This window comes from Dipodomys spectabilis, unplaced genomic scaffold (genome assembly GCF_019054845.1).
Source record: "Dipodomys spectabilis isolate Male_0828 unplaced genomic scaffold, ASM1905484v1 ptg000096l, whole genome shotgun sequence".
Taxonomy (NCBI): domain Eukaryota; kingdom Metazoa; phylum Chordata; class Mammalia; order Rodentia; family Heteromyidae; genus Dipodomys; species Dipodomys spectabilis.
Window position 1 is genome coordinate 26,234,571 of NW_024870773.1, and position 21,657 is coordinate 26,256,227.

Here is a 21,657-nt window from a genome sequence, read left to right on the forward strand (position 1 = left end):
GGCATGCACTAGCTACATTCTTTGATCTATATAAACAAATAAGTAAATAAATGCAAACAAGTGCCTCCCCACACATGCAATCCTGGGATTGCATAATAGAAAGATCTATCATTCTAATTTGGCTAGTATATGTTCGGGTCAATCCCAAATGCTCTGATGATATGGCCATGTGTCCCTCAGCTGCTTACAGCAAAAAGGCTCACCTCCTTAAGGCACAACTCCTCAGTTACCTTTTCTCTCTATGTCAGACAAAAACCTGCAAATCCTACAAGTGGCCCAGAAAAGCAGCTCTTACGTGGAAGTGCAGTAACTTATCCTGGGTTTTTACAGCGGGTGTGGAGTCCAGGAAAGAGCAGCATGTTCGGTCTGTCTGGACAGGACTAGTCCAAAACCATTTATTTGCTTAAGATTTTTCACTTCCTTGTAAGTGTAATATGGCATACAATTAAAAGCATATATTAGAAATATAGCTTACAGCTAGGGGTTCTTCATGAGCCATGTCTTTTTCATCCATAGTGTATTACTTTAAATAAAAATTCATAATTAGAATTTTATATTTTTTGATAGATATTTCAAACATTCTAATAAGATACATTTTAAATGTATGTCCTAACCAATCATTCATTTAAAATCCCTTATTGATCATCAATTCTATTCAGGAAAATCAAGTCTTATGAGAGTTTACGAAACCTGAATTCATGCTTTTGGATTCCATGCTCTTACTGATTACTGACAATTTTTCAATAATGTTAAGGCCTTAATTCATAACCAAGGAGGGACTGTAACCTTACAGTCCTGTAAGTCACTATTCTATGAGATACTTAAAGTATTAAAATGGTCTCTATGGAGAAGGGGAAAAACAAGTCGTTTAAGGATACTGGTGGACCTGTTGCAACAATGAGAAGTACAAGTTGTCATGTCGAAAACGAACTTTACAACTTTGGGGGGGGGGAGGATTAGGTAGGGGGACGGGGGGAGGCTGGGAAGGGATGTGAAGGGTAAACAAAGGAGGAGGCTGCAATGCTTGATAAGAAATATACTCATTATCTTGCCCATGTAATTGTAACCCCTCTGTACAGTATGTTCACAATAAAATAAATAAATAAATAAAAATAAAAATAAAATGGTCTCTATTTCGGGGACACATGTACTCTTATATTAACAACATATAACATTTTAAATTTTGCCATGTTTATCTTCCTAGAAACAGAAACTTCAGCACACTTTATTTTAGTCTACTATGGCTTTAGCTTTAGCCTTTGAAGAGGCTCAATCAAGATAATCAAGAGATTATAGTCTTTACATGACTATGAAGCAGATACTCTGAAGAATGCCCCTCCCCGCTAGCTCCCTGCATCATGAACTCAATCTCAGTACTAATGGCCTAAGGATCACCAGTACCTCCTACCAAAGATGTCCTGCTTAGCAAAGACTATCTGAAAAACATAATGGAAATATAATTTATGAGAATCATGCTTAGACATGCTGATTCTGTTATTCCTGTTTCAAATGATGCCGGCTGTTGCTAGTGGAGGCCGATGTGGCTCTTGGGAACATGCTGGGCTGTGACTTACCTCTGGTGGTGATGACCGAAGAAGCGGACGTCCACTTGATTGTCCTCTTTCTGCATGACTTTGGCTGGCCAAAAACCAAAACCTTTCATTTTAGCCCAAACCAGCTCATGATTAGGTATCTGGAAATAAAATATTTTACTGTCACATTATTTTTAAAGGATAAATGCAAGTATACCATTAATATCAGATGAGATCAAGTATAATCTGTTACTTTGAAATTTTTTTATAACTCCTATGTAAAAACACAGATGTGCATTTTTTTAACCTTTAAGAAAAATACTCAAAGCCGGGTGCCAGTGGCTCACACCTGTAATCCTAGCTACTCAGGAGGCTGAGATCTGAGGATCACGGTTCAAAGCCAGCCTGGGCAGGAAAGTCCATGAGACCCAAATCTCCAATAAACCACCAGAAAACCGGAAGTGGCACTGTGGCTCAAGTGGTAGAGCGCTCGTCTTGAGCTGAAGAGCGCAAGGACAGCACTCAAGCCCAGAGTTCAAGCCCCACGATCAACCAAAAAAAAAAGAAAAAAAATATTCAAAATGTATATTGCATGAGAAGGATTAGGAATACAAGTTTTATTTCTGAGACGAGGCACAGACTGGAATGGGGCCACTGTGTAGCTAAGGGCCATGAAAACAGAAGCAGCCAACGAGGCTTCTGGAAGGGCAGCCTATGCCAGCAGCAGCAGCATTGGTATCAGCAGGGTCATCATTAGAAATGGGAGGATTTGGGGTCCAGACCTACTGAGCCAGAACTGGTTGTCACAAGCTCCACAAGTGACATAAATGCTGGTCTCCAAAGATGGCTTATTTCCATGTCCCCTGGGGCACTGCCTGGGACAGCAGACCCAGAATACAGAGGGTTGGTGTCAGCCCCTGGCGGGAAGGCATGCCGCTGGGAAATTACAGAGCCTTGGCAGGTCACACCTGGCATCCTAGCTACTCAGGAGGCTGAGATATGAAGATCGCAGTTCAAAGCCAGCCTGGGCAGGAAAGTCTGTGAGACTCTTATCTTCAATTAACTACCAGAAAACTGGAAGTGGTACTGTGGCTCAAAGTAGAGCACTAGCTTTGAGCAAAAAAGCTCTGGGACAGCTCCTAAGCCCTGAGTCCAAGCCCTATGACCAACAAAAAAAAAAAAAAAAAAGGAGGAAGAGAAAAAATTTACTGTCATGGAACCCAATATGTGGTCCTTCTAAAGAAATTAGAATAATTTAATAATTAATAATTTAGAAATTATTAATGGTTCCAGTTATTCCCCATGTTTCAATTGTTCATGTTTATTACAACCATGTATGACGCCGGTGCCAGTGGCTCATGCCTGAGGAGGCCGAGACCTAGATGATTGTAGTTTGATGCCAGCCCAGGCAGAAGAGTCTTTGAGACTCCATATCCAATTAACCAGCAAAAAGCTAGGCTGGAGGTATGACTCAAAGTGAAAGAGCATTGGAGTCTGAGTGTCAGCCATGAGCAAGAGAGCCAAGAAAATATGAGGCCTAAGTTCAACCCCTGGTACTGGCAGCAGAAACCAGTAACAAACACAAAACCCCTCTATAATGCAAAGAAAGAATTTTATGAAGAATTATAATCTTTAGACAAAATGGAAATAAACTTCCTTGGGCAGTACATTATACACTAGAGTAAAAACGAACAGTCACAAAACCTCACGTACACAAGGATAGCAGAACCAGTTGTCAGGACGAGCGTTGGACAAATAGAAACAGTTCTTGCAAAGCTGTAGTTCATCCAGCTGAAAGAGAGAAGCAACATAACATGCATGTGTGCATTAAATGCTTCTGACATTCATGTACATTAACGTTCCCATTCATACACAGAAAGTCTTACTTTGTTTTCTTATGTAATCTTTTCAGCTTAAGTTTTAATTTCAGTAGTACTCGATGGCCTTGTCACGTCACTGCCAACCACCTCAGGGTGTCTCTGGCACATGGAACGGGGATGAAGGCCACGAGAGGCCTGCTGTGGCCTTCATGCTCTGAGGCCTGAGGCAGCTCACTGCTCAGCACTCAGATGAAACAGTGCCTCTTCTGCTGGGCCCCGCAAGACAGCACACAGAACACACAAGGGCCACAGGAGGCTTTGCTTTGTCTCCATAACATGTTTTATAACTTATATAGGAACATACTCTTGTCTGTTCCTTTTGCTTTCTTCTAGTGTCTCTTCAGAATCTAGCTCTGTGGCAGGAAGCCTGTGCCCTTATCACTTTATTCTCTGCCCCCTGCCGGCCCCCACGGCCCGGCATGAGATGGGCAGTCAATAAATATTCATTGAATAAGTAAAAAGGAAAAGTCAAATTAGAAATGAGTTGTAGAAAACTCATGTTTTAATATATAAGGGGTTGTTACAAAAATAATAGTACTAAAACTGATATTTGACAAAGGAGTTCAAAATACACATAGGAGAAAGCAAAACCCCTTCAACAAAAGGTAATGGGAGAAGAGGATGCCCATATACATTACATTGAAATGGTACCCTAATCTCTCACTCCATACCAGCATCAGTTCACAGAAGACCACAGCCTGGTGCTGGTGGTTCATGCCTGTCATCCTTGCTGCTCAGGAAGCTGACATCTGAAGATTCTGGTTCAAAGCTTGCCTGAGTAGGGAAGTCTATGAGACTCTTATCTCCAATTAAGCACCCAAAAGCCAGAAATAGACCTGTGGCTCAAGTGGTAGAGAACTAGTCTTGAGCAAAAATGTTCAGACACAGCACCTAGGCTCTGAGTTCAAACCCCAAGGCTAGCCCAAAACAAAAATAAAAACAAAGTAGGTCAGGGACCTTACCATAAGACCTGTAACACTGAACTACTGCAGGAAGGAGTAGGGGAAACACTAGAACTTATTGGCAGAGTCAGGAATTTCTAGAATAGAACTCCAAGGGCTCAGCAAATAGAAGAGAGGAAAACATGGGGCTGCATTAAGCTAAAACGCTTCTGCATGGTGAAGGATGCTGTCAAGACACTTGATAGAATGGAAGATGATCTTTGTCAGGGACACATCTGACAAAGAGCTAATAAGCAGAAGACACAGAGTTTTAAATCTCAAATAATTAATAACCCAATTAGCAAGTGGGCAAAGAAGCCAAACACATATTTCTCAGAAGTTCTATCACCATTTATAAATATGTGAAGAAATGTTCACATCTCTGGCCATAAAGGACATGCAAATCAAAACCACAGTCACCAACAAAATCACAACAAAATGCTGGGAGAGGATCACACATACACTGTCAGTAGAAATGCGAGTTCAAATAAGAGCTTTCCATATTGCAACCACTTTGGAAACCAGTATGGAGATTCCTCAAAAACCTAAAAGTAGAACTATTGATGATCTAGCAATACCACTCCTGGCGTATCCAAAAGATTGCAAGACAGGAAACAATAAAGGCACCTGCATACTCATGCTCACAATAGCCAAGTTAGCCCTAAAACTGTTGAATAGATCAAGAAAATCTCTCTGTCTCTGTCTGTTTCGCTCTCTCTCTCTCTCTCTCTCTCTCTCCCTCTCTCTCTCTCTCTCTCTCACACACACACACACACACACACACACACACAGAGTAGAATTTTATTTGGCTATCAGTAAGCATGAAATTGTGTCATTTACAAAAAATGAATGAATCTGGGGGGAAAAAATCATTCTAAGTAAAGCAAGCAAGGCCCAGAAAGTCAAGGTTTCTCTCGTATGTGGATCTTAGACCTAAAACATAGCATACCATGTACATACATAGAAGGCAATTCATGTATACACAATCAAATTGACTAAAGTATAACAGCCACAATAGTGACATTCCATGGAGTAAACTTTGTGAATACTAAACAGAAAGTTTAACAAAATGAGTATTAGAAAGCTTCAACAGCCAGGCACTGGTGGCTCATTCCTGTGGCTTGTAATCCTAGCTACTCAAGAGGCTGAGATCTGAGGATCGTGGTTCAAAGCCAGTCCAGGCAGGAAAGGCTGTCAAACTCCAATAAACCACCAGAAAACTGGAAGTGGCTCTGTGGCTCAAGTAGTAGAGCACTCACCTTGAGCTGAAGAGCTGAGGGACAGCTCCCAGACCCAGAGTTCAAGGCCCACAACCGACAAAAAAAAGATAAAGAAATGAAGGAAGAAAGGAAGGAAAGAAGGAAGGAAGAAAGGAAGGAAAGGAAGGGAAGGAAAGGAAGAAAGGAAAGGAAGGGAAGGAAGGAAAGGAAGGCAGGCAGGCAGGCAAGCAAGCTGCAACAAGTTTTGATGGGGAGTGAGTGGGAGGGGCCAAATGGATGGAAAAGGAAATGGTAGAAAAAGTCGAAATACTCAATGTATATATGTGAAAAAGGAAATGGGACACTTGATGTGACTGGTGGGGGAAAGGGGTGAGTGAGCGAAGCGGTGACTGATGAAGATGCACTGTATACAGACACGGACACGTGACATGGTAGGGGCCCCCTGTACAACCATCGGTAGAGTAAAAACATAATAAATTAAAAAAGAGAAAAAACCGGTTACAGGTATTTAAAATGTGGCATACCATAAAAATACTTTCTTACGCATGTGTTTTATGTATTAAATGGATGTGAACTTTACTCTTTCAGGTGTTTTTTTTCTGCTTGTGAATCATAACGAAGAGGCAAATGTGTTAATATTCCTTGTCTGTCATGTGCAGAGTATTTCATGCACCATCTTGCTACACAACAGCTTGTAAGCAGTTCAACCTTACTGACAGCAAACTCTTCTGCCATAATTGTTTTTCTTTTTCTTTCTTTTTTTTTTGGGGGGGGGGGGGGTCCGGTCGTGGGGCCTGAACTGTGAGTCTGGGCGCTGTCCCTCAGCTCTTAGCTCAAGGCTAGCGCTCTACCACTTGAGCCACAGCGCCACTTCCGGCTTTTTTTCTTTTTGCTTATGGGGTGCTGAGGAATCGAAGCCAGGGCCTCATGCATGCAAGGCAAGCGCTCTACCACTGAGCCACCTTCCCAGCCCCCATAATTGTTTTTCTATCTCCATTATTTCCCATGTGTGTCAAACATGAACCAAATTCCCTTTAAAGGAGATGGCAGAGCTAAAACACAGATGAGTAAATCCCAAGTAAATTTGGGTTGTATCAAGAGTCTGTTGGGCCCCAACAGTACCTCATGACATGTGTCTTTGTACAGCATCCTTGCGATGTCGGCTTGCTCACTGTCTGCTGTAATTAAAGATAAGAACAACCTATATAATCAATGATCTAACAACATATGGCACTTAAAATCGTCTTTTTTTTTTTCACTTAGTCAAGCAAGAGAACATATACTATTTCAAACCAAAATGTATACTGTAAATAAGATTTAGAAAAACACAGGTTTTATTTTACTTTCAGTACAATAACCACTATTTCTGTAGGTAGTGACTTCTTACCTTTGAAGGAGGGTTTCTCAATAGGAAACACCAGAGGCTAGTATAGAGCCTCTCAGCTAAGAGGAATCCATGTAACTTTATAAACAATAATTTAGTGTTACAGTTTTTGTCTTCTGCCAGCCAACTCTATTAGCTACACAACCAAATATTCATAAACTTAAGTGCTAACATGATTAGATTTGTGCAGACCATTAAGGTATTGTATTTTAACACCACGACTTTTTTTGTAAGTCATTTCTTGACATGGAATATGAGCTACATGCTAAAAGATGCACACAAAAGAGAACAAGGGCTCCAACCTCCATAGAAAATGACTGTATTGTGGAGAAGCAGCTGGGCATCCGCTTTAAACTCTTCATAACTTCGGTATTTCCCCTCATTTACTTTCTGGAAAGGCCAAAAGACAAAATGGCAAAGAGTTACTGGTGGGAATGTTTTTCTGGCTTGTACCCCAGGATAAGAAATGAGGCCCAGCACAAGATACCCCAACTACTGTAGTATTCTCCTGTGTCACCAACTCCAGCCAGGGCACAGGATTTGGTATCACTGTGGTAAGTGCTGTATTCGGTGTGGCGGACTGGATGCTTCTCAGCCACACTCGGTCTCCGCTAATTTCCTAGAGGACACTTCACAGCAGAACGGATCATTTGGAAACGACTGTGAAAAACTGCTTCTAGGTGCCATCAGTAAGGAATGTTCCAGTTGCCGTGGCTGATGAGACCTGAACTATATACCTGCCGTTCTTCCTCACAGAGACCAAAAAGCCAGGCTCAGAGACAGGGTGCCAAAACCCTGCAATTTGTTTATAATTTGAACTGAAATGAGGTCTGACTTACACATACTTTAATAATAAAGTCTCCGGCATTCTTCCATGCACCAAGTCTACTATTGGAAGGCTTCGCCTATGTGAATCTATAAGGAGATTTTCTTTAAGGGACTATCTGTAACTTTGTCTTGCCTTCCAAAGAGAAGGATGACAGCGGGAATTTGAGGGGGCTTTGCTTTTGGTTTTTAGCTCACCCCAATGATCCAGATACACGTGACTAAGAAATTCTACAACCTGTTCCCAAGCAACAAGCAACAGGTTTTAAGTTTGGCTCTTAACTGTGATTCATGTTTTAGTCTGCATTCTAAACTGTGAAAATCGTAAAAATCTTGTCTTCCTGCTAATTTTCCTTAGAGTACCTCCTGTTCACAGTCAGCATATCATTGGCCCAGATGCACAGGGAAGAGGCACAGGACAGGCCTGTGTGGACAAGAGGGCACCTGGGTTTCAACAGGAAGGAAATGGCACGAGCCAAGATGAAGGTGAGAGGTGTGCTGGGCTGCTAGTACCCTTCGGTCTCACACTGGAGAGAGGCCCATGCTTGGAGCTATGGAATCTGGAAGTAAAACTGTTTTTTTGGTTCTTGTTTTTATTTTTGTTTTGTTTTTTTTTTGGGTCCGGTCATGGGGCCTGAACTCTAGGCCTGAGTGCTGTCCCTCAGCTCTTCAGCTCAAGGCTAGCACTCTACCACTTGAGCCACAGCGCCACTTACAGCTTTTTTCTTTTTGCTTATGTGGTGCTGAGGAATCGAACCCAGGGCCTCAGGCATGCAAGGCAAGCGCTCTACCACTGAGCCAACTTCCCAGCCCTTGTTTTTATTTTTGTTGGTTGTGGGGCTTGAACTCTGGACTTGGGGTCTGTCCCTCAGCTCTTCATCTCAAGGCAAGCACTCTACCAATTGAGCCACAGAGCCACTTCCGTTTTTTTGGTGGTTTATTGGAGATAAGAATCTCACAGACTTTCTTGCCCAGGCTGGTTTTGAACCATGAGCCTCAGATCTCAGCCTCCTGAGTATCTAGGATTACAAGTGTGAGCCACATGCGCCTGGCTCAAATTTGTCTTTGTTCCAGGATCTGCCGCCCCTTTGAGGGAACGGCCTCCATTTACCTTTTACCCTCCACTGACATCATCCAGCCACAGTCTCTGCAGTTTCTAAGGGGATTAGAATCATTTATTAAGGTGACTTTAAATTATTCTTCTGGTCTCCTTATAGGCTATTAAGACCAACCAAAAGACTAAAAATTTTGATATAATCCAGAAGTACAAAAAGTAACTCAGTAATCCTGACTAGAAACACAGGTATATGTTTGATTGAAATTTTTGTAATTTATAATTGAAGATGAACAAACTCATTAAAAATCCTCTTTTATAGTAGGTAAAATAACAGCTTTAAGAATAAGCTTTCAGCTGGACAATGGTGGCTGATGCCTATAATCCTAGCTACTCAGGAAGAAGAGATCTGAGGACTGAGGTTTGAAGACAGCCCAGGCAGAAAAGCCTCGTGAGACTCTTGTTTCCAGTTAACCACTCAAAAACTAGAAGTGGTACTGTGGCCCAAGTGTTGAGTTCAAGTCCCACAACTGACCCAAAAAAAAAAGAAAGAAAGAAAGAAAAAAAGCTTTCTAACTCATAACCTGTGTTTTTCTTCCATGTTAGTCTTTCTCAAGACTCTAGCTCAGATTTATGATCTATGTTTTAATCTGAGAGAAACTCTCTAGTACTATGCTACAACTAAAAAAAATATCATGTTTAGAATGAGCACATTCCACACAATGGGTTGAATGCTGTTCAGTATTTAAAACCAGATCCTTCTAGAAAGGATACCTATTTGCATTGGAATTTACAAGCAATAACGAATAACGCTGCATTTGGTACTTATGCTTTCTCTTGTAAGGTGGAAGGGACAGGAGCCAGCATCACTGTTTAACCTTTAGCTGGCGAGAGGAAGGGAAAGGTGCTGCTTACCTCTTGTATGGTGGGGACGTCCACGGCAGAGTGCACCAGCCTCCGGTACATTGGATGCTTGTTGTCCTTCCCCTTTTTATTAAGATCTATGGCCTAAAACGGTGGTAGACAAGTCAGCTTTACATGTGGCTAAACAGAGACTAACACAGCAATTCCTACCACCCAAAAAGAATTCTTATAAGAAGTACTTTAAAACTTAATGGAAAAATACCTATATACTATACGATTTAAAGTGGTGTTCCTTAAATTTTTCATAGAACAATCATTTAGGAAATTCATTTTAACCTGTAATCATCCAAGAAAAAGTTCCACCCTGGTAAACAAAGTTTTAAGCATGTTTCTAACCTACTACAGCCAATAAAATACCTTTGTCAAAAACAAAGGTAAAACTAAAACTTTAGCTTAGTACAGAACTGCTCACTGCAGAAGAGAAATCTATGATGGCAACTGGGTCTAGAGGCTCTGGGTTAGAATTCCAGTACTCAGGAGGCTGAGACAGGCAGTAGAGAGTTCAAGGCCAGTCTTAGCTACACTGATATCTTGTCTCATTAAAAACAAAAACAAAAACATATAAGTGCTCTTTCATGCTGCTTCCTATTGCTATACGCATATTGTTATTCCTCAGTCACTAACTTTGAAAGAATAATGTGAACTATGCTTTGGGCCTGCCTCTCTGGAAGATTCCTGTGTGGCACTCACCCTCTCCTTCATGCGGGAGACAATGAATCTCAGGTATGTGCCCATCTCCTGTTTGTTTGTATTCTTCTTTTTAATGCTCTGTTGAAAGAAGAAGAGGCCAAATACATAGTCTGATCACACGTATGCTCATATTCATGTAAAAAAACATACTTAAAGGATTATCAAATGCAAAGATGTTTACTAAAAGATGCACCATTTTCAACATTTGCTTAACAGAAGTAGTTAGAAAGCAGGAACTAAAAATATGATGATGGGCATGATCCCAGACCTTAAAAATAATAGTTTCTTTTTCTTGGTATTTTAAACTTCAGTTTTCAGATTAAAAACAAGTAAGTAATAATGGAAAAGCACTTGAACGACTGAAGTCATTTAGAGAACATCTTATATTAGCAATATTGAACACAGAATTTCAATATAACATTATTCATTGTTTAAAAGGTCATTTAAAAACTCCATGTGATATGAATTATGCATAGTACAGCTGTATACTAACATATATTTTGAAGTACTATGAATCTATTTAGTAATAATTCGTACTTCTACTAGTCTGACCTACAAGCTAATTAGGTTATCCCTTTTATCTCTCAGAAAAATCTAACTTGAAGAGAAATGAAAAAGATCAATTCCATCTTCAGCTAGGAAACAAGGACACATAGCTCTATTCGCACAGTCAAGGTCAGCATCAGAGGGGGTTGAAAGCTAAGGCCAAATGTGGACCCTAGAGGCAATTAAATCTCAATGCCAACGAGCTAAGAGGTTAGGCCACTGTTTAATGGATAGATGGGCTAACTCTTATAAGCTCCTAGATTAGGATTCTCTGCCCAGCAATATAATCCCTGCACTTGTACATATAAAATCACTTTAATACAGAGGAAAGAACATATACCTCACTTGAAAGGACTTTTAGGCAGAGTATAAAGTGAATTGATACACATACAACACTGAAATATTTGGACAGAGCAGCAAGCCATTTTATCTAAAACCTTAATCGCATATATTCTTTTTCTTTCTTTCCTTTTTGGTTTCTTGCTCTTACGTGCAAGTTTGCCTCAAAGTCTTGATCCTCTTGCCTCAGCCTTTCACAGTGCTAAGATGACAGGTGTGTATCACACTGGGATCCTATTTGTCACATTTAAGGTGCTAGTTTCCTGCTGCTTGCCCTTCCCCCTGGATTCCATGATGCTCAGAGACACTCCATGTTTTCTTCCCAGTAGCTTTATGATCTATGTACACAACCTCTAAGCCCATGCAATCACGTGGCAGTTATTCTCAGTCCTGACCTACACCAGACCCCAGGATGGACCTTTTTTCAAATGTCGCCCTCTGGACGCCTGGGTTAGGACTCTGGACTATGGGCCTGTAAGCCTATCTGCCTGGTCAACTCCCTGGGTGGCTTTGATGGATGAGTACCAGTGGCAGAGTTATAGAGTTTAAAATTCAGTGACATTTCCTGGACCCAAGGCTTATAGACTTTTGGGGAAAGAGGTAATTTTGCTTGCGGATTCTTGTGTTTCTTGTCTCTCTCTCTCTCATTCTTTCCTCTTCCTCTTTCTCTTTTCTCCTCTCCCCCACCCCTCTGTTTCTCCTCGAATAGGAACAAATGAAGTTAGCTGAATTTCAAATATATAACATAGCCGTATTAAGGGGAAAATGAATGAAGTAGAGTCGCTCACAAACACAGTACCTGGCCATATTCTAACAGACACATGGAAACTTTAAAACACACATGGAGCTCAGTAAGTTTCTGAAGCAGCCTGGATAAATGACTTTTTTAAATAAAAATTTTGATAAATAAATACGGTAAATATGTTTAAAAACATTTGCTTAAAATGTTCTAAAGACAGTTTGCTTTCATATGTGTGCATTGCATTATCCTGTGTAATCACTCTTACTTTTAACAAGGTTCCTAGGGATTCTCGCACACACAAGCCCTTGGGGCGCAGCAGTGAGCTCTGGTGCATGGCCTGTAGAAGATGGGCTGCATTTCGCACACGCACACACACAGGAGCGCGCAGTCTGCTTCTGAGTGAACGCTCTGTGCCAGCAGTTTCACTGGGTGGGCACTGTGCTCCATACTGAGTACTCCATTAGCTTTCAGACATGGAGAAAAGGCCAAAGGGGCAGAGACGGCTGCTGTTTCCTTGACACTTAGGAAACAAAAATGCCTATTTCTTTAAAAAGAAGGGAAAGTGAAAACAAATGCTTCTAGCTATATGCTCTTTATGCTAGATCTAAAACACTTGGGTATACAATTGGCACTGCAGAATCCAAAGTATCAAGCTCACCACTAAACTATCAGTTTCTGTAAATTCAGATTATCAGAGCAATCAGCCCAGGCTAGAAGTCTCAAAACACTGGGATTATTATGGTCTGTTATTAGGTACCATTATTTAGAGGAAGAATACAAACAAAACCCAATGCTAAAATAGAATCCAATGCTCCTAAGTATGGTGTCCAGCCCCTGTCGATGAATCAAGGCAGGAGGAATCCTCCTCTCCTCCTTCCTCTGATTAGCTCCAGTTCGGCCCCAGGTGGACTCCTGCCCGAGGAGTAACCACCCTTGCCTCGTCCAGCACGAAGCAGCTATGTCTATGCACAAGAATGTTTCCGTTTTCTGTACCCTACACACAAACTTATGACCTCATTCACTCTGTTAGCTGACATCTAGGCTGTAGTGATTTGAGGACATTACAAAATAAAACAATCCAAGGTTTCTCTATGGGAAAAGAGAAGCATGGCTAGAATCTGTTCTGAGAGGCTCATCTTAGAAATGAACTGACAAATGTGGAAGCCCTTTGCAACATGAAGGGAAGCTGCACCATTTACTTGGTTTGGGCCAGGCGATCTGGGCACCAATGTGCTCCAGTTCGTTTGAAGTCTACACTCAGTGCCTGCTCACTAGTCTGCGGTCATGGGTGTTACACGCTCCCACCTATCTTGCTTTGTCTGCTTAAGATAGTTTTCAGTGAACGAGTAATATACTTTGGCCATTTATCTGGGGAAGACTATGAATGCTTAGAGTTCATGCTGAGAGCTTTATTTGCATAAAAACATCTGTGATAGGATAACAATCTGATTCTTGCATCTTTAAGTCCTTAGAGCTTGGTCTCTAGAGTAGCTCCTTTTCTCTAAGTACAACTGAAAAGCAAGGATCCGAGTCTGGAAGAACCTCTCAGACAACTGTGGGAGGAAATAGCTATGCGGATAGGATTCGCCCCTTAGCTTTACCTGTTGAAAGTGAGGCATAATGTTTCAATTCACACACTACTCCAAGTGTGCCACTGCGACCTATGGCACAGTAATCAGGCCAAAGCGCCTTTCCCACGGGTGGCTGGGATGTACGCTAGCTGGGGGACATGCCCTGCTGGGCTCCTCAAAGGGCACCCGGAGAAGCTTCTCCTCTGCAGAAAAATCCCACTGAGTTGCCAATTGCCAGAACTTCTGATGCCGTTGGTTGGGGGATGAACCAGGACCGACATTTCAAGTCTCTCCTCGGTGACACATGGTCCTCTTTGAGCACCAATGCCCCAGTCAGAACCAGAGGAGGCTGCCAACCTGCAAACACGTGCAGACACGTGTGGACACACACTGGGCAGCAGCGCGAATGGTAACTGTGCTGCTGTACTGAGAAAGTGGGAAGTGGTGCATCTTCGCAAGTGCTATGAAAATGGCCTGGGGTCCAGCCACGTTTGTCTTCCAAATCTTCACCAGGTCACTGTGGTTGAAATGTACCCATATAGAGGAAAGATGTGACAGGCCGGGAGCTGGGGGCTCAAGCCTAGAATCCTAATTACTTGAGAGGATCTGAGGATTGTGGTTCGAAGCCAACCAGACGAGTCTGAGACACTCTTTTCAACTAACCAGCAACATGCCAGACTGGCAGCATGGCTCAAGTAGTGGAGGGCCAGCTGTGGACAGGGAAGCTGAGCCTTAGTGCTGGCACAGAAACCCAAAAAAGATTATATTTTAAGGGACTGTTGGTTCTTTTCAGTAATCCTGGTCTGACTATACAGGAGGACTGAAATAAAGAATCTCAGTCAAAGAGGATAATCTTCTGTTGAAAGCATCTTTGTTCTTTGCTTATTTTTACGTTTTACTTGCAGCCACAACTATCTTTTCTGGCAACAAATAAAGAAGCTCCTTTCCAAAAATTATAAAGCAGTTCTCAAGAACTGAAATGTACATACATGCTGTGGAAGGTGAAACACTGCTCCTGACTCCAGCACTAACTGAGGCCGTAGGACAACCATATCCCTTCCCAGACACGCAAGCTGAGCTTTATGAACTGAAGCAAATGAGAGGACTCTTAACAAGCAAAATCCTCTGTACTGGAGTTTGGTCTCGGATCCTTCTACCCTTTGAGGTATCCACCCAGTCCTTTTCAAAATCATCCCAGGATGGTCTGGATTGCAATCCTATTTACACCTTCTGTGTAACTAGGATGACAGATATGCACCAACTTGTCTAGCTTTTGCACTGGGGCGGGGGGGGGGGGGGGGGAGGGGGGATGTCGCTAACTCTCTGTCCAGGTTAGCCTTGAACTTTTTGATCTCTGCCTCCCATGTAAGTTGATTATAAGCATGGGCCACTGAACCCAGGCTCTCTCAACAAATCACAGGAACAAATGCTTGCTGAAAAATGCTTTCATAACTAATAAATTTGAAGGGTTTCTTTCTGGTTATAATTTAGTATTTCACATAAGGCAATTTCTTAGGCAACATACCCTAGAACGGCCCTGTGAGGCACATACAGCAAAAGTGCCTGTCATCCAAAGCACAGCATTGAAATGACTTGAGAGAAAGCTCCTAGAACCCACAGAAGCCAAGGAGAACCTTCTACGACAAGTGCTGCTTTAGCAGATGGGTCCTGGCACAGCAGAATGTAAACAACCAATGCTCCTAAACATAATGTGTCAGGTTCAGGGAGAGGCTTTCCTAGGTGTGGAAAAGTTATACGTATTTGCTATTTGCAGGCCTTAGGACTTGTACGAACATTCAAGTCAAAACCCACCATCATAAAACTCAGCAGGTAGGTACTGGCTCCTGTTCATTATCTTGGCTGTATGCTGGGATGGTTTTTGTCAACAGTACACGTAAGACTGAACCTTCTCTTGTATGAAAGGTCGTAACAACAATTTTAAAATGAGAATAGTCACACAGCTGACATGAGGAGTGACATCTGAGGTAAGATATTCTAAGTAAGTCACAGATAGCTGCTGTGACGCCCTCCTATAGAAGCAACAGAAAATCCTGGTGTCTCCTCAACAGATAATTGCTGAGCTGTGTCAGACCAGGGGGCCCAGGGGAAGCACCAGCCACAGCAGGTACTGGGTTCCCTGCCCGTCTGTGGGAGCTGGAGTAGGAGCTGATGAAAGACACTACTAGCAACTGCTGGTCCTGTCAAAGCTTACTGATTCTTAATAATGATGTCCAACAATATTCAATATTTGAAAGAACATTCAGGAATAAATGTCTTTATTGGTTTGAATTTTTTCAACATTTCCTAGAGGCTCAGCTTTTTATGGTGACATACTTTGGCAGAGGAAGAACTTGTGGAAATCTCTGTCTCTTCAATATACTCAGTATCCAAAAGTAAAAGAAAAAATCTGGGTGGTCTTTTTTATAGGTAGTACCTACTTATACTATGATAGTTCACCTTGCTCAAGTGCCTGTGATTAAACTGGACAAGGATCTTAAACACCCAGTACTCAGAATGTTCTGCAGCAGACTGACCAGAGGATGACAGCTTTTGCAAAGGGCCAGATGAAAACCAGCTTAGACTTTGCGACCACAACACTGCTATACTGCTAATGTAGTACGAAAGTAGTCATAATGTATGTACTGCATGAATATATGATTGTGTGCTCATACTTTTGGATATTGAACTATGAATTCTTTCATTTTCCCAGGTTACAAAATTATTATTTCTCCCTTGACTTTTAAAGATGCAAACCCACTCTTAGGTCACAGGCAGCACAGAGCCTAGGCTGACCTGGGCCTGGGCTCTCGGCTCTGTGGAAGTAGGCCCAGGTGATTTCCTTCAATGGTTCTTTGGGAAGGCTCACAGAACAGGTCCTAGCTTTACTGCCAACTAGAAAAACTATTTCCGGGAGTGAGTTCAATGCCTATAATCCTAGTTACTTGGCCAATGAAGATCGAGAGGTTCATAGTTCAAGGCCAGACCAGGTAAAACATTCCCAAGACCCATCTCAACCATCAAAGCTCAGCATGGTAGACGTTTGTGCCTCTCACCCCAGTTATGGAGGAAACATAAACAGGAGGATCATGATCCAGGGAGGCCATGAACATGGAGATCCTCATCGAACAAGTAACAAAAAAGCAAAAAGGGATGGAGGTATGGCTCAAGTGGTTGAATGACTACCAAGCACAAGGTCCTGGGTTGAAACTCAAGTATTATAAAAAAGAGGGAGGGAGGGAGAGAAATGGGTATACTTCCCAGATGTGAGAACACTTACTCACACCCAACGCTGCATTAGTATATTCTTTTTTTGGGGGGGGGGGGAGGGTTGTGAGGCCTGGGCATTGTCCCTCAGCTCTTCAGCTCAAGGCTAGCGCTCTACCACTTGAGCCACAGCGCCACTTCTGGCTTTTTTCTTTTTGCTTATGTAGTGCTGAGGAATCGAACCCAGGGCCTCATGCATGCAAGGCAAGTGCTCTACCACTGAGCCACCTTCCCAGCCCCTGCATTAGTATGTTCTTCTTTTTTTGGGGGGGGGGGGTTCGGTCATGGGGCCTGAACTCTGGGCCTGGGAGCTGTCCCTCAGCTCTTCAGCTCAAGGCTAGCGCTCTACCACTTGAGCCACAGCGCCACTTCCGGCTTTTTTCTTTTTGCTGATGTGGTGCTGAGGAATCGAACCCAGGGCCTCATGCATGCAAGGCAAGCACTCTACCACTGAGCCACCTTCCCAGCCCCTGCATTAGTATATTCTGATCAACATAAATAATTGTGTTTATTCTGCTGAATGAAGCGCATCACTGTCAGATGACACCTAAATATCTGCTGCTGGTTTTTTAACAGACACCACAGCATCATCCACAGCTCTCTCTGGTGTGAGCATCAAACAGCCTGTGGCCCGAAGTCTTTATTGGACATGTAGATTCCCAAGTTCAGGCAAGGTCTGGGGTGGACCTGGAGGCTGAGTTTTAAATACACACAGCTTGTGAGTTGCTACAGGTAACCTGGAGATCCTACCTGGAGAATGCCAATCTATATATACATTTCCTATGTTATTTTAGGGAAAGGCTTTAATAAGCTTCAAGATCTCTTCCAAAACTACAATGACAGAACACTAGAGTATCAAACTGAACTTTAGCTACAGAGAAATTGTCTGTGCTGTTATGGAAATTAAGAGGTCTTAAAATGATTTCTAATAACAAAGAAATCACAAAGTGTTTGTAAGAAACCCTCCATTTCTGAGAGTAAATGTGGAGCAGGTCATGATGAGGGGCCAATCCTGTATTCTGCCTCTAAACCACTGACATACAAGTAATGAAAATAATTTTCTAAAAATATACCTACATTTAGTCTTTTCATCCCCAGGACTGGCAGGGAGAAGCATCTCTTATCTACAAGATCAGAAGGGAGTACTTGCTATCTACTGTCAGCCTTAGGAGTAGGAGACCTGACCAGGCCCTTCTGCATGTATGGGGGTCATGTGGTGAGTCACGCAGACCTCCCCAATGCACACAGCTCCATCCTAAATCTACAGCAATCCAGTGAGGTGCTTGCCCTTCTTTCTGACCATTTTCTTTTTCTTTTTTCTTTTTTTTTTTTGGGTCCGGTCGTGGGGCCTGAACTCTGGGCCTGGGCGCTGTCCCTCAGCTCTTCAGCTCAAGGCTAGCGCTCTACCACTTGAGCCACAGCACCACTTCTGGCTTTTTTTTTTTGCTTATGTGGTGCTGAGGAATCGAACCCAGGGCCTCGAGCATGCAAGGCAAGCGCTCTACCACTGAGCCACCTTCCCAGCCCCTCTGACCATTTTCTAAACTTGATTTAAAAGAATTTAAGTTTAAAAACCTCCTCTAAATTATTACAAATGTGCCTTCTTCCAGGTAAAAGTAGGAATATTTGGTAGGTTCTTGGCAAATACTGGCACCCACATGCCACTCTCAGGTCATTAAGTCAGTCCTGCACAATTAACAACGCCCTGAGTCTCGGGCCTTGTTCTCTGGACAAAGAATATAAAGCAAATACTGCAGCTGCATCGATCCCCATTAGTTTTAAGTCAGACTTTGATTTCTAATGGAAGCCAGCAAGTTTGTACTGAGATCACGAACAGCTTGGAAGCATCCAGAACCAAGTGATTTAGCATTAAAGCATCTCTAGACCTAATTAATTATAGGCTGCAAACCCTAGATTATTTCCCAATCCATACTATACCCCCAGATTCACAAACTTCTAAAATATCAGCTACAGGGAGAGAGCTTCTACACACAGAGAATTTCATCATCTAATACTGATGCTTTGTGTGTGTAAATGTGTATGCCAGTACTGGAGCTTGAACTCAGGGCCTGGGCCCTGTCCCTGAGCTTTTTTGCTCAAAGCTAGCACTCTTCCATTTGAGCGCCAGCTCTACTTCTAGGCTTTTTTTTTTTTCCCCCACCTGGGCTGGCTTCGAACTGTGATCCTCAGATCTCAGCCTTCCGGGTGGCTTATAGGCATGAGCCAAAAGAGCCCAGCTGTACTGATGCTTTTTTAAAAGGGTGACTTCAAGTAAGCCACAATGGTGTGGCTTACTACACCAGGTTTGTGTCTACTTTTCCTCCCCTCTTTTATACAACAATAGTCTTTAAACATATAAACAACAACAACAACAAAGGCTGGAGAGATGAAGGCAAGAAGTATTCCTCTGAAGCTTCTATTCCTTTCTGGAAATAATGTCATGCTTTTGCTTCTATGTCAGGGTACAGTACGGCTTGTTCTTTAACCGCCCTACCCCCACCTCGCCCCCCCAGTGCATTTTACACTGCAGGGACAGCAAAAGGCATTGAGCACATTGCACATATTTCCAAGACACTGAAATACACTAAGTGGACTTGCTACCTAATTAAGTCACAGCCATCCTGCTATAGAAACCGCTCAGAGTATTACCTACTCCACTTCCTAAAGAAAGGCACGTCACAAGACCAAGTACACCACCAAGCCAACGTTCCACGCAGACCCCAGCCCTGATCATGGTGCTGTTAACTTCATCGTGGAGACACAGCATGTAAACTGTGGAAGTGTGTGTGTTCCTCGGGGGAGGAGGTGTTGGAGGAGTTTTATAGACCGATAACAATCCCAAGGGCTTCACAGTTCTGTGGGTGAGGCCTAGTTTTCCTGTGTGCTTGTTCCCAGGCTCCCTTCTCTGGTGAGAAACCACATTGTTAAAGCGCACACATATCTTCTTAACATCAACTTTCTACTTTGTATAAAAATGATAGGAACCAATTGCCCTAAAAATTGTCACAACTAGCCGGGCGCTGGTGGCTCACGCCTGTAATCCTAGCTACTCAGGAGGCTGAGATCTGAGGATCACGGTTCAAAGCCAGCCCGGGCAGGAGAGACCGTGAGACTCCTATCTCCAATAAACCACCAGAAAACCGGAAGTGGCGCTGTAGCTCAAGTGGTAGAGCGCTCGCCTTGAGCTGAAGAGCTGAGGGACAGAGCCCAGGCCCAGAGTTCAAGCCCCATGACCGACAAAAAAAAAAAAGAAAAAAAAAATTGTCACAACTGTTTGATTAATGTTATTTTCAATAGTGTGAAAATATAAACTATATTCGATAGTATTTAATATTTTCAACATCATCTGCCATTGTAAAAATAATAGACTCTTTTCCCATTTTAATTAAAAACCAAATCTCCATTTCACATGTTACTTTGCAGCTTCAAAGGCTTTTCTTTTGCAGTGAGAGTGTGACTACATTTGTCCCGCGGTCACAGACGGGGCGGAGAAGGCCTGCGGGTTACAGGGCCTCCGGCATGTGTGCTAAGGCGCTTGCTGGCCTCCTGGTGCCCATCTTGCCCAGCCTGGCCCTCGCAGCCCTTTCCTGCAGAGCTGCTGAGCACTGGGCCTCCACACCCACAGCGGACACTGCTACCTCTTGACTCAAGAGACTGCGTTCTTCTTGATTGCTCCTTTCATTTTCTCAGCAACAAAAAGGCACAGCACAAATGCCTCCAGCATTTTCTCTGCAGTAACTTTACCCTGGGAATTCAGCATGTGCCAGGGTGTAAAAGCTCTGGGTAGACATGTCATGGTGAGCTTTAGTAGATGATTCCATTTAGTACATCTAAGGGTGTACTATGGCCCCTGTGTGTGGGGTGGGGGGAAGTATCAGCTCTGCCTGGAATAGAACTACTACACAGAAGGTGCATATGCTGGTACTAGAGCTTAATCTCAGGGCCTAGGCACTCTTCTTTTTCTTTTTAACTCAAGACTGGCATTCTACCACTTGAGCCCTACCCTCCACTTCTGGCTTTTTGACAGTGAAGTGGAGAAAGGAGTTGCATAAATATTCCTGCTGGGGCTAGCTCCAAATTCAAATCCTCCCATTTCAGCTTCCTGAAAATTGTAGGTGTGAGCCACGAGTGAGAAGCAGAAGGCGGTTTTTAATGATTATTTATGGTTGTCTGAGACAGGATCTCATTCTGTGCTCTAGTCTGGTCTCCATCTCATGATCTACCTGCTTGGATTATAGGTGTGGGCCACAATGCTCAGCATTTAATACTGGTCTTAAAAGTTAATGGTTCTCCACAGAGTTCTTGCCTAATTTTAAAGAACAAAGTTTCTTGTAAAACCTGTCCCTTGGCTGTATTAAGAAGTTTAGTAGCAGGGAAACTTTACAAGTAGCTCCTGCCAGCATGAAGAGCTGGAGGTGCCCCACATGAGCTCCTAGCCACTCTGGAGGCTGGTGAGTACAGGACGGCATGGACAAAAATGCAGTGAGTCCCTAGCGACCAAGAAGCCAGGCATGGTAAGTGCACATCTGTGGTCCCAGCTACTCGAGAGGCACAGGCAGGATGAGTGTGGTCCAAAGTGAGCCTGGGGAAAAAACCGCAGGCCCTACTTACAAACTACTAACATAAACAGGGACTGAAGATGTTGTTTAAGTGGCAGAGAGCCTGTCTAGCAAGTATGGGGGCCTGAGTGCAAACCCCAACACTGCCAAAAAAATTGTGTTTAAAGATATACTGGGATGTGTCTA

At 42.9% G+C, this 21,657-nt stretch overlaps 1 protein-coding gene across 8 annotated transcripts in view; it reads right to left on the minus strand.

Moving 5' to 3' along the window:
- Positions 1–21,657, minus strand: part of Zmynd11 (zinc finger MYND-type containing 11) — a 96,727-nt gene that overhangs the window by 9,878 nt on the left and 65,192 nt on the right. For all 8 annotated transcript variants that reach the window (XM_042686103.1, XM_042686106.1, XM_042686105.1 and 5 more), the window contains 6 exons: positions 10,451–10,528; positions 9,752–9,844; positions 7,260–7,347; positions 6,696–6,751; positions 3,246–3,323; positions 1,575–1,693 (listed from right to left, as the gene is read on the minus strand). In XM_042686103.1, coding sequence (XP_042542037.1) covers positions 1,575–1,693; positions 3,246–3,323; positions 6,696–6,751; positions 7,260–7,347; positions 9,752–9,844; positions 10,451–10,528 — 512 coding nt within the window. The remainder of the gene's footprint in view (positions 1–1,574; positions 1,694–3,245; positions 3,324–6,695; positions 6,752–7,259; positions 7,348–9,751; positions 9,845–10,450; positions 10,529–21,657) is intronic.